Below are 13,235 nucleotides of genomic sequence, written 5' to 3'. Positions count from 1 at the left end.
CCCTGCTTCTTATCCCACGCCATTCCTCAAATCACAAGCTGATGTCAGCGAAAATAGGAAATAGTGCCTTCAGAAAGTATTCACACTCGTTCACTTTTTTCAAATTTTGTTGTGTTACAAAGTGGGATTAAAATGTGTCCTTTTTTGTCAATGATCTACACAAAATGCTCTAATGTCAAAGTGGAAGAAAAATTCAAACTTTTTTTTTTAATGGAAAATAAAACCATAATATACAGTGAGGGAAAAAAAGTATTTGATCCCCTGCTGATTTTGTACGTTTGCCCACTGACAAAGAAATGATCAGTCCATAATTGTAATGGTAGGTTTATTTGAACAGTGAGAGACAGAATAACAAAAAAAATCCTGAAAAACGCACGTCAAAAATGTTATAAATTGATTTGCATTTTAATGAGGGAAATAAGTATTTGACCCCTCTGCAAAACATGACTTAGTACTTGGTGGCAAAACCCTTGTTGGCAATCACAGATGTCAGACGTTTCTTGTAGTTGACCACCAGGTTTGCACATATCTCAGGAGGGATTTTGTCCCACTCCTCTTTGCAGATCTTCTCCAAGTCATTAAGGTTTCAAGGCTGACATTTGGCAACTCGAATCTTCAGCTCCCTCCACAGATTTTCTATGGGATTAAGGTCTGGAGACTGGCTAGGCCACTCCAGGACCTTAATGTGCTTCTTCTTGAGCCACTCCTTTGTTGCCTTGGCCGTGTGTTTTGGGTCATTGTCATGCTGGAATACCCATCCACGACCCATTTTCAATGCCCTGGCTGAGGGAAGGAGGTTCTCACCCAAGATTTGATGGTACATGGCCCCGTCCATCATCCCTTTGATGCGGTGAAGTTGTCCTGTCCCCTTAGCAGAAAAATACTCCCTTAGCATAATGTTTCCACCTCCATGTTTGACGGTGGGGATGGTGTTCTTGGGGTCATAGGCAGCATTCCTCCTCCTCCAAACACAGCGAGTTGAGTTGATGCCAAAGAGCTCCATTTTGGTCTCATCTGACCACAACACTTTCACACAGTTGTCCTCTGAATCATTCAGATGTTCATTGGCAAACTTCAGACGGGCATATATATGTGCTTTCTTGAGCAGGGGGACCTTGCGGGCGCTGCAGGATTTCAGTCCTTCACGGCGTAGTGTGTTACCAATTGTTTTCTTGGTGACTATGGTCCCAGCTACCTTGAGATCATTGACAAGATCCTCCCATGTCGTTCTGGGCTGATTCTTCACCGTTCTCATGATCATTGCAACTCAACGAGGTGAGATCTTGCATGGAGCCCCAGGCCGAGGGAGATCTTTTGTGTTTCTTCCATTTGCGAATAATCGCACCAACTGTTGTCACCAAGCTGCTTGGCGATGGTCTTGTAGCCCATTACAGCCTTGTGTAGGTCTACAATCTTGTCTCTGAGCTCTTTGGTCTAGGCCATAGTGGAGAGTTTGGAATCTGATTGATTGATTGCTTCTGTGGACAGGTGTCTTTTATACAGGTAACAAGCTGAGATTAGGAGCATTCCCTTTAAGAGTGTGCTCCTAATCTCAGCTCGTTACCTGTATAAAAGACACCTGGGAGCCAGAAATCTTTCTGATTGAGAGGGGGTCAAATACTTATTTCCCTCATTAAAATGCAAATCAATTTATAACATTTTTGACATGCGTTTTTCTGGATTTTTTTGTTGTTATTCTGTCTCTCACTGTTCAAATAAACCTACCATTAAAATTATAGACTGATCATTTCTTTGTCAGTGGGCAAACATACAAAATCAGCAGGGGATCAAATACTTTTTTCCCCTCACTGTATCTTCATTAGGTAAGTATTCAACCTTTTGAGTCAATACATGTTAGAATCACCTTTGGCAGCAATTACAGCTCTGAGTCTCTGGCACACCTGGATGGTACAATATTTGCCCATTATTCTTTAAACAATTATTCAAGCTCTGTCAAGTTGATCATTGCTAGACAGCAATTTCCAAGTTTTGCCACAGAGCCAATTTAAGTCAAAACTGAAACTAGGCCACTCAGGCACATTCAAGGTCGTCTTAGTAAGCAAGCCCAGTGTATATTTTGGCCTTGTGTTTTAGGTAATTGTCCTGTTGAAAGGTGAATGTGTCTCCCAGTTTCTGTTGGAAAGCAGACTAAACCTCTAGGTTTAGGACTTTGCCTGTGCTTAGCTCTATTCCATTTCTTTTCATCCTAAAAAAACCCTCAAATCTTTGCCGATGACAAGCATACCCATAACATGATGCAGCCATCATACTTGAAAATATGAAGAATGGAATTATACCACTCCGTGGTGTGTTGGATTACAGGTTTCCTGTACAGGCTTTCTTTGCATTCTGTCATTTATGTTAGTATTGTGGAGTAACTACTATGTTGTTGAGCCATCCTCAGTTATCTCCTATCACAGCCATTAAAATCTAAACTCTAACAGTTTCCTTCCTCTCTGGCAACTGAGTTAGGAAGGGTGCCTGTATCTTTGTAGTGACTTATTTAGGCTTGCCTACAAAAGGGTTGAACATTTATTGACGCAAGACTTTTCAGCTTTTCATTTTTCATTAATTTGTAAACATTTCTAAAAACATAATTCCACTTTGACATTATGGGGTATTGTGCGTAGATCAGTGACACAAAATCGAAATGTAATCAACTAAAAATTCTGGCTATAACAACAAACGTGGAAAAAGTCAAGTGTGTGAATAGTTTCTGAAGGCACTGTAGGTCAGAGAAAACTGAGGGAGAGAGAAAAGGAGAGGGAGAGAAAGAAAGTGAGAAGATTAAGATATAAATCAGGGAGAGTATAAGATCTAAAAGAAACAGCAGACACTAAAGGCCATTTAGCTCAGTGTGTAACAGCTGGAATGGTATCAATTAGCTTTAGCTCTTCAGCAGGGTTACGGTTGAGCTGACAGGCATTAGCTTTTAAGGACAGGAATGGTTAAAACGATAGCGCCGCATTAATTACAAAAGGAGGAGAAGATGAGCTATTCCCTCTATTCCCTTCTGTTCCCGAATAAGACGCATAGCTGGAGCAGGACTCAGGGGAGCAAAGAGGCTCCGAGACTCCTGTCTATATCTGGGGCCAAACCAGAGGACTGAAGAGGAGGAAGACTGACTGGAGGGAGGGCAGTCAGAAAACCAGGCTCCTGGTAGAAGTTGCCCTTATGCAAAGATCTATGATCAGCTGATCCTGTTCAAATCTTCCATTAGGGGGAAAAACACAAACCTTAGATCAGTGTCTAGGGACAGCTTCACCCTACTCCACAGAATAAGGCCGTGTGTGTGTCAAATCAAATTTGATTGGTCGCATACACATATTTAGCAGATGTTATTGCGTGTGTAGCGAAATGCTTGTGTTCCTAGCTCCAAAAGTGCAGTAATATCTAACAAGTCACAACAATCAACATATCTAAAAGTAAAAGAATGTGTTAGTGTTAATAGCTCACCTCTACGGGCCCTTCCCTCCTCTGTGGACGCGTGCCGGGGGAGGGTGGGTTTCCATGCTGTCTCAGCAGGGCGACTCCTCCTACCGTCCTCTGATGGCGCCTTCTGCAGGCCCGGCCGCTTGTCTCCGTCAGAAGGGTGGAGTCTGCCCCCGCGTCTACCCTCCTCCTGTCCCATCCCCTGCCAGGCCATGTTAGACTTCCATTCCCCCTCCCCCTGGGACCGTCCTCCTCCACCTCCTCGCCGGCCCTCCTCCTGCTGTCCAGAGCCTCCGGGGCCACCCTGGTCCCCATGGCGGTCTACGTCCGGGGGGAATCGGACCCTGCGGTCCTCTATCTGGGGCAGCCAGGCTGGGTTCATCTTAAAGTCTGAGGGGTTCATCCCAAGGTCTGAGGGGGGTCTTGTCTGGTTCTCCTGCCCTCTGCCCCCTCCACCACCACCACCCACGGGAAGGGTGTGGCCATTCTTCACGTAGGACTGTTTGGGGCTGTGAGGATCGTCCCCTTCTGTCACAAAAATGGATACATGCAGTGAGACATTCCATACAGTCACTCACACATGAGAAGATCTATAAACTAACACTACTTTGAGTCACTAACCAAGTGTGAGGGAGGGGTTAGTCAGAAATCTAAAAAAGCCATTATCCCTACTCAAAATGTTCTGCATATTTGAGTATAAATGGTCAAACTTAATTGGCTTGTTGAATTAGGGCACATGGACTTTTGGATTGGTTCCCTCTGTGCATCTGGACATGATTTCACAGCCCCCTTCAGAATGAGAGGTTTGAGAAAGGTGTCCTAACTGCCAACCCCTTTGGATCAGAGCTCTGGCCATGGAGTGAAATATGTTTAATAAACGGGCCTCTGCAACACTGACGCCGGCAGAGTGAGTAAGAGCATAGAACACACTGACTTTAAAAGCTATTTCGCTGCAGGGCGCAATTCGTTCCACTTTCCCCAGCTCAAGAAAAACACCATTTACATTTCTTCCCAAAATATATAGTTATACTGTTGAAAAGGAACATGAGAATGAATTTGCCTTTCTTCAACTGCCATTGAGTGTGCTGAATTTGAAGCTGTTACTCATCGACTATGCTGTCTGTGTAGGTGTGATAGCCCTGGACTTGTGTCTGATAAAGATAAAGCCATTTCCAATTTGCTCCCTCCCCCTTGGCTGCCCTAACCCTTAAATGTTTGCAGATCTGAAGGGTCTGGATAGGTATATGCAGGGTAGTGGTGGAGCGTGCACCATGTTGCTTACACGTTACAGATATAGAAACATTGAAAATGTTAGGGGCAAGAGGAAGGGGTAGGAAGCCAACTGGAACTAGCTGATTGAGTCATGTGGGGATCAGGTGAGTGAGTGACATCACCAGTGGCAGCACTCTTACCATTCTCTGAGAGCTCCTTCAGCACTCCCTGTTCTATAAGCTCCTGCCTCGGTCGCCTCATCGACATCTTTCTCTCCAGAACTGCCGTCAACACACAGAATTTAAGCCAGTGCATTAACGCGATTTCTTCCAGATAGCATATAAAACCGAAGATAATATTTCAAATTTTAGTGTGTCATTTCACGTTCCAGAAGTCAAAGATGTAAGTTTACAGATCTTCAACTAAAAAGGATATTATTCTAACCACTATAACAATTGTCTTGTTTAAGCAGACTGGACACACTGGAAAAGGCCATGGCATGTACATATCACCAGGAGACAGGAAAACACACTGAAAGGCGTTTGATAAAGATTGAATGCACAAACATTCAACAAACAAACACAATGAAGCCGGAACACAAACCTTCTGAAGTTTCCGTAAACTTCTCGCTGCTTTTCTTCTTCCTCCACTTCCATGGTTTGAAGATCTTGCCAAGGGTAGAGAACTTGCCCTTGCCCTTGCATGGGAGAGGGGTGCTGTCCCCATCTCCCTCCGTCGTGTTGTGCAGGTGGTCAACTTCATCAACTGGAGCAATGGAGTCAGAGAGAAGAATGGAGAGTCAAGAAACATTGTTGAAATATGACAACCATAACTGGGCATCTACAACATAACAGCACAGAGAGCAGAGGTAACCAGAGCCTAGACATTTTCACAGTAGCCTAGCTGAGCACTAGCTCAGGCAAGCAAAACCTTGTGCACCAGCTGCTGTTTAGCCTGGCCCATGCACTCTGAGTAAAGTGTAGTATTAGAGCATTAGCCTATAGCCTAACTGAGCTAGACTGACAGCCATATGCACTCAGAGTAAAGCGCAGAATAACATTAGCCTAGCTATGCTAGACTAACACCGATATGCACCATGAGTAAAGAACATGGGAGGGCCAGGCTCATTAGGAAGGTTATTATCTTTAGCTCAGAGCTCTGGGACTGTGCATGCTTTGGCAGGGTGATGGTGAAAGCTCATGTACTCCTCCACACATTCACAACCAAGTAACCAACAGTTATGGGAAGGGAGAGTCCCTCTTGCACTGGCCTCCGTCCATAGCTTCCCACAGTCAAGAGTCTCACATTCCTCCCTACTGGGAGAATATTGTTATCAGCCTTTCAACACCAACAGGCTATGTGGAAGCACACAAACACATTTTTCAGTAACAAATATATCTTTAAAAATTATTTGGAGGTAGGACTCGCTCTTTGGCCTGAGTGCGTCTCTTTCCGAGACACGCACAGACATCCAGCTGCCATGGTAACAGCTCAGGTGACTGACAAGGTGCTGAGCTTCACAAGGCCTCTCACAGAACATCTCTGTGAGCCAGGTTCCTCTAAGGTTGAGGTTTTAATTGAGCAGACATAATATTTACTGTGTAGAAGGGCTGGGGCAAAACAACCAACCAGTCCTACAAAAACAGGATGTCCTGGCAATAACACTACTACAGCAATTCGGTTCACACAACAACGCACGCTTAAAAAAAACACTATATTTGCCAGCTGCTGATAGGCAGAGGTAATAATACTATACAATACCTTCCTTCAAAAGACCATTAGTGGAGGTATAGGAAACATGTCAAAAGGTGGAAATGGACTCCAAAACAGGGTCATGGAGGTTATATTACAGAGCTAGTCTACCTGGGTGAGAGCTCAGGGTCCAGCTTCCATGGTGGTGGGACTTGAGGCAACATGCCATGAGGAAGCAGAAGGTTGTGTTCAAAAACTCAAACTCTTGTCCCAAGTCGATCCCAACACCCTAGGTAGGGAGGGGTTGGGGGCGGCTGTGACAGTGCAGAGACCCACAGCAGGCTGCTAAACCACATGCGGACAAAACAGAAAAGTTCAGAGGCCAGCTCCAAACCATATACATCCAGCTCCTCAGGAAGTTACAAAAACCAGTGGATTCAGGTCATGATGTCCAAAGAACGAGTTGCTAAATACAGTTGTCTGTAACACACTCCCCCCTGGTTATCCTACACTCAGGCACAGCAGGCTCTGGCAGAGCGGTCTGCCTCTGACAAGGAGAGCACGGCAGGCAGGCAGGTCAGCTAAAATCCACTCAAGCAGGATAAGTGCTGGCTATGCTGGGCCGACACACTCCAGATCCACAGCGGGTTGACTGACTGATACTACCAGAAACACACAGCTGCAGAACATTCACTCCATTCAGCTGGTAGCAAGAAATACAGTTGATCTTATCCCGGAGATTGGAAAGGTGACCAAATGGATCCTTCCTATACCCAAAAGGGTGCCTGAAGAGTGAGTGGAGGTCCGGTGTTTGTAGGCCGTCTGCAGCTGTGTGACTCGGACAGAGGAAGGGGAGGGGGGGTGAGGTCTGGGAAACACAGGGAGGAAACGGCACTCCACCCTGATCCTAACTGTGACAGAACAAAGACAACCTCCACCCTCACACATCTTACTGTACTGGACATGGAAACAGAGAGCCTGTTTCAACTGATAGCCTGTATTGTAGGCTATAAGCACACAGGACATAATATTAAGTGATAATGCCCGAGAAGGCGGTGTTTGGAGGATATATTGGCACGGGTGTTAGCAAATTGTGCCAATATATCCTTCAAACACCGGCTTCGAGGGCATTATCACTTTTATACAATGGGTTACCAACATATTCAAATAATGATTGACATATTTTCATTAAAAACGTTATTTTGATGAATGTATTCATACTATTTCATCCTTCCACAAGATATAGTCCCGACACAAATCTAGGGTTGCTACCCAAGCTGGCTGGTCGTTCATTTCATCGGTTCGGTTGCTGGAGACATGACCCAGTCGTTCAGTCTAAATGTTCCATTGCCATACTGGCTGGCAACGTTCTTATCCCTTGCTTGCTAGCTAGGCAACTACGGCTAACTTACAGCGCAGCCAGAAGAACAGCAAAATAGCTGCATTTAAATTTGTTTAAGCTGTTATCTAGTGACATTTATTTGGACGCATTCGTAAAATTGAGCTAATGAGGCACAATTTCGCCTGGCATAGAAAATGTGCTCACTTGTCAGGACACTGTTGTTCATAAGAGCTAGCCAATAACACAGCTAACACAATCACTTCAAACTGAAGCTGGAAAGAATGCAAACTAGCTGCACTTCATTTTGTTTAAAAAAAATTCAATTGACACTTCTTTGTAGTTATCCATAAAAACTATTCAAGCGGATTCATGATTTCGACTGGCTGAGAAACGCTGCCTGCATGCCTGGCTGTCTCGTTCCGATTTCTGACACGTTCATTACTATGGGACAGCTGAAGATCAAATTTGAATATTGAAACAATGTTGCAAATGTCGTAGAGACAGAGAGCAAGGTTTATACAAATCTCAGAGGTTGAAAACTAAATGTTAGTCTAAAAGAAATGTGAGATAACGTCTAGATGCTTTTTATAGTCGAGATCAAGTTTATAAATTGCCTGGCTGGGCTGATGAGACAGTGGATTACGCTGTCATATTTTTATGTAAAAACAAAGGACTTAGAGGTCTGGATGGCAAGTTCAAAGTGAATTATGCAGTGACAGCCAGGATACCAGGCTAGACGGTTCTGTCCAATCAGGAAGCCAGTCCATCTAGAGCTTGCCAATAAGGAAACAGGGTCAGACTTGGTCGTCACTAGTTATGTTACATTCCCAAATAAGAAAAAAATCTAATCGCTCAACAGAAATAGGGAACTAACAAAATGAGCCTCTGACAACCAGAACGAAACAGGTGGAGTTTTAAAATGGGTTCTGAAAGGCATCCATGGGGGTGCCGGCCAAACAAACTCGAGTAGGGTCTTAAGTTAAACACCCACTATGGACGCCCACTAGATTTGCCTGATAGCAGACAAACTAAAGGAAAAGAAAACTCACACCAACTTAGGTAAGGGAGTGCAAATAAACATGGCACAAACCAAACAGGTGAGACAAGATAAAAGACTTTGTTTCACATAAGAGATGCCCACTGAAGCATTGGCTCTGTAGCTCTTAAATATTACCTGAAACTAATGACTGACTAACGAGGCGACAGGTGCAACACATCCTGACCAAAATAGCCAATTTCGACTTTACTATCTAGTGTAAACTGCCAGACTGGGATGATCTCAAAGCAATGCTAATAGCCACACCTCAGACTAGTGATGGGAAGTTAACTAGTCGGAGTTGTGGACTTTTCTACTCATTTAGTCAAAAGAACAAATCTTGACCAATTTTGTTCAGTTCAAAAGAACGGAAAAAAAATGAACGAGTCACTCACAAAAACTAATAATAACTATCGAGTCACTAAAAAGAGTTAAAAAAAAATAATCTGACTACACATCACTACCTCACACCAAGTAGTGGTCATTAGGGGAAATTCTTATAAATGTGAATGTCCAGTTGCAGGTGGTTCTACAAAACAAAAACAAATAATCAGAAAGCTATTAAATCCATGTTTTGTACCGCGCTGGGAGGTTCTTCACCGACACACATCTAGCATTTCCCAGCATCTTTGCAGGAACTAGTCGTTTCTAGTAGTAGATGACAGCAAGTTACACAGTGCGACCAAAACTAAGATCTACACACATGCATGAGTCATCTCTCGCTCGATACAAAACATGGTTTCAATATATTTTTTTTGTAGAATCAAACCAAATGTTATTTGTCACATGCGCCGAATACAACCGGTGTAGACCTTAGTGAAATGCTTACTTACAAGCACTTAAATAACAATGCAGTTTTAAGAAAATACCCCCCCAAAATAAGAGATAAGAATAACAAATAATAGTATAACAATAGCAGGGCTATATACAGGGGGTACCGGTACGGAGTCAATGTGCGGGGGACACCGGTGTCGAGGTAATATGTACATGTTGGTAGAGTTATTAAAGTGACTAAGCATAGATAATAACAGAGTAGCAGCAGCGTAGAAGAGGGGTGGGGGGGCAATGCAAATAGTCTGGATGGCCATTTGATTAGATGTTCAGGAGTCTTAGGGCTTGGGGGTAGAAGCTGTTTAGAAGCCCCTTGGACCTAGACTTGGCACTCCGGTACCGCTTGCCGTGCGGTAGCAGAGAGAACATTCTATGACTAGGGTGGCTGAAGTCTGAATTTTTAAGGTCTTCCTCTGACACCACCTGGTATAGAGGTCCTGGATGGCACGAAGCTTGGCCCCGGTGATGTACTGGCACTACCCTCTGTAGTGCCTTGCGGTCGGAGGCCGAGCAGTTGCCATACCAGGCAGTGATGCAACCCGTCAGGATGCTCTCGATGGAGCAGCTGTAAAACCTTTTGAGGATCTGAGGACGGCATGCCAAATCTTTTCAGTCTCCTGGGGGGGATAAGGTTTTGTCGTGCCCTCTTCACGACTGTCTTGGTGTGCTTGGACCATGTTAGTTTGTTGGTGAGGTGGATGCCAAGGAACTTGAAGCTCTCAACCTGCTCCACTACAGCCCTGTCAATGAGAATGGGGGTGTGCTCAGCAACTGGACACGAACATTTATAAGATAATACTTTTCTCTTTTCGGGTAAAAGGTTGCCAAGAACAGGTTAGTTGAAAAATCTATGGCATTATTTTGTATAAGCTAAGCTGTAACGTTGAGTATGGAAACATCGTCATATAACATATCTTGTGTAAAAAAAACAGTAGTTAATTATGATCCAGGTTTAGCCTCAGCCCCTTGACTTGCAGGAGCAGTCAGGTGAGCATGTGGTGGAGAGCAGATCGTGTTGTTTTAAGTGCCTCAGCAGCAGGCCCGCTGCCTCAAGTAGCCTGATCACTTACATAAGAGTCTGCTTCCGCAAGGAAAGCCCACCCTCTCCCTCCTCATCCCTAAACTAGTCACCTTCTATGTTTTGAAATGGAGCCTCGATAAGCTTTGACTAGTCACTAGTGGGTGGTACCAGAGAGGTAATTCCAATACCTAAAGTTGTTGGTTGAAAAGATAGCCATTTCTAAACCTGGTTTTGTGTACTTGTGCCTACACACCGGGTCGGACTGGCCATGTGGCATTTCAAATGCCAAATGGGCTGGTTGATTTTTTGCCTAGTGTGCCTGTAACTTGTTATTGGCACACTAGGCTGATTACTCGCTGGTTGCCATACTTCATCTCTATAAAATAATAATACTACCCAACCTCATAGGCTTAACCTCCGTGGGATAACAGACCACAACAATACTAAGGGAAGGGGGATGCAATGGCTCCAAAAAAGCACATAAGCGCCCTACACATTGACAGACAATCCTATTTCCAGTAATCCCTCAGAAAAATGTTTCAATATCTCACAGTTTACTGCCGCAAACAGTGAGGCATGTGTTTGTGTGGCTAATCTTTTTGTTTTGCACACAGCACGTCAGAAGGGTATCCTGCACTCAGTAATGTGGGTGCACGCACACAAGCAGCTGATATTCATCCACATGATCCCAGTGATTTTTAGCATTTCCTGTGGTAAAGAGAGAGAGAAATAAAGTGTGCAACATTGTTGATTACACAATCTCCTGCCCCGCCTCTCCTCTGCCTTCTCTCCTTCGCAGCTAAGATGTTGGAGAAAAAAAAGAGAAAAACTGAACACAAGGATCGTATTATAAGTGAGTGAAAGTGCTTGAGTGTATTTATAAAGGTCCTTGTGTGTAGTTGTGAGGCTGATTATAGAGCATGTGTATGTGAGTGAGTAAGCTAGAAACTCACCTCTACGGTGGATGTGTTGGTGTTGGTCCTGAGCTGGGGTCTCCAGAGGAAGGCGCTGTCCCATGATCCAGCCCCAGAGGGGCCTCTTTTGCTCTTTCTACCCAGGAATAGGCACTCCGTGTTGGGCAGAGGAGGAGCACACCTGGTCCACAGCTTGTTCAACCAAGTTCCCTGGTCTTCTCTTTCCCGGACACCTCTGTCTACTTTGCCAGCAACTCTGTGTGACTTTCTTTCCCCTCTACCTCTTTTGGTATACTCCTCCCACTCTCCCTCCCTCTTTCGGTCTCCGTAAGACCTACCCTCCCTGCTCCCTTGAAGTGCTCCCCACCCTCTCCCTTTCTCACTGACCCTCCCTCCTTGGGTCTCTGGGCCGGTCAGCATTCACAGACGGATGCCTATCATTCCTTTGAGCTGCACTGGTGGTGTATAAATGTGCGTTTGTATTTTAGTGTGTGTGTGTGTGTGTGTGTGTGTGTGTGTGTGTGTGTGACAGAATTTACCAACATTCTCTGGCTAACCTCTCGGGCTTTAGCCCTTCATATATGCCCACCACAGTGGGATCCTTCTTCACAGGATCTCTTTCCACTTTGAATGGGGCACTAAGCAGCTTAATAGACCAAAACCAGTAGTAATGAAAGTAGTTTCAGCGGTGGGCTCTGACTGCTCATGTGACCTGACAGTGACCAGATCCAGGTCAAAGGTTAAATAATAACACCCACTGAGGTATTCATATTCTGTCTCTATGGAGCCACCATATGGATGTACAGCATGAGCAGGGGGCTCCTAACAGCAACTCTGCCAGTAGGGCTGAGAGGTGTGAGTAGTCACAGAGAACTGCAAGGATGGGCCACCGTCCGAGAGAGAAAAATCGGAAAAAAACTATAGAAAGTAGTACCTTCTCTCTCTCACTTCCGACATAGAAATGGTTTAAAGCTGGAAAACCAGAGCAGGTACAAAGCTACTAGCTCGTCCTTTGGGAGAGATATCTATTTCTATCTGTGCCCTCTATCAATGGAGATGTAGTTCAGACAGAGGAGGAAGTGTCTGCTCTGAGACCACACAGCATTCCATCAGCAGAAATGTCGCTAGTACTGCTGAGGTCATGGGGTGGCAGGTAGCCTAGTGGTTAAGAGCAGAAAGGTTGCTGGTCTGAATCCCCGAGCTGACTAGGTGAAAAATCTGTTGACGTGCCCTTGAGCTAGGCACAACCCTAATTGCTCCTGTAAGTCGCACTGGATAAGAGCGTCTGCTAAATGACAAAATGTAAATGTGAAAAATTAATGCACATTGGGAGCCATTCAAAATGGTATGCTTCACAAAAGCCGTCTTCACATTCACTTCCAGTCAGCACTCATGACAGAGCAATACTGAGACGATACTGGTTCGTTCCATGTCATTTCAGCAAGCCATGACACCCATGTTTACCTGGCCACTGTTTCAAATGCTAACTTTTTAGCATGAGAATGCATTACATAGGATATGAAGAAACAATACTCTGAGCCGCAGCTTCACACTATACTGACCAAAAATATAAACGCAACATGTAAAGTGTTGGTCCCATGTTTCATGAGCTAAAAGAAAAGATTCCAGAAATGTTCCATATGCACAAAAAGCTTGTTTCTCTCAAATTTGTGTACATCCTTATTAGTGAGCATTTCTCCTTTGCCAAGGTAATCCATCCACCTGACAGGTGTGTCATATCAAGAAGCTGATTAA

At 44.5% G+C, this 13,235-nt stretch overlaps 1 protein-coding gene across 2 annotated transcripts in view; it reads right to left on the bottom strand.

The window, feature by feature from the left end:
- The window catches only part of phactr4b (phosphatase and actin regulator 4b), a 30,328-nt gene that overhangs the window by 16,230 nt on the left and 863 nt on the right, over window positions 1–13,235 (bottom strand). For both annotated transcript variants that reach the window (XM_082963861.1, XM_014169671.3), the window contains exons 1-4: window positions 11,520–13,235; window positions 5,248–5,409; window positions 4,845–4,925; window positions 3,457–3,960 (exon numbers count right to left, since the gene is read on the bottom strand). The exon at window positions 11,520–13,235 is cut by the window's right edge. In XM_082963861.1, the coding sequence (XP_082819987.1) occupies window positions 3,457–3,960; window positions 4,845–4,925; window positions 5,248–5,409; window positions 11,520–11,583 (811 nt within the window). In that variant the 5' untranslated portion in view covers window positions 11,584–13,235. The remainder of the gene's footprint in view (window positions 1–3,456; window positions 3,961–4,844; window positions 4,926–5,247; window positions 5,410–11,519) is intronic.

The sequence above is a fragment of the Salmo salar genome, chromosome 02 (genome assembly GCF_965601325.2).
Source record: "Salmo salar chromosome 02, fSalSal1, whole genome shotgun sequence".
In the NCBI taxonomy this organism is placed as follows: domain Eukaryota; kingdom Metazoa; phylum Chordata; class Actinopteri; order Salmoniformes; family Salmonidae; genus Salmo; species Salmo salar.
The sequence above is the reverse complement of the archived record's forward strand: the minus strand, read 5'-3'. Positions and strand labels throughout refer to the sequence as shown.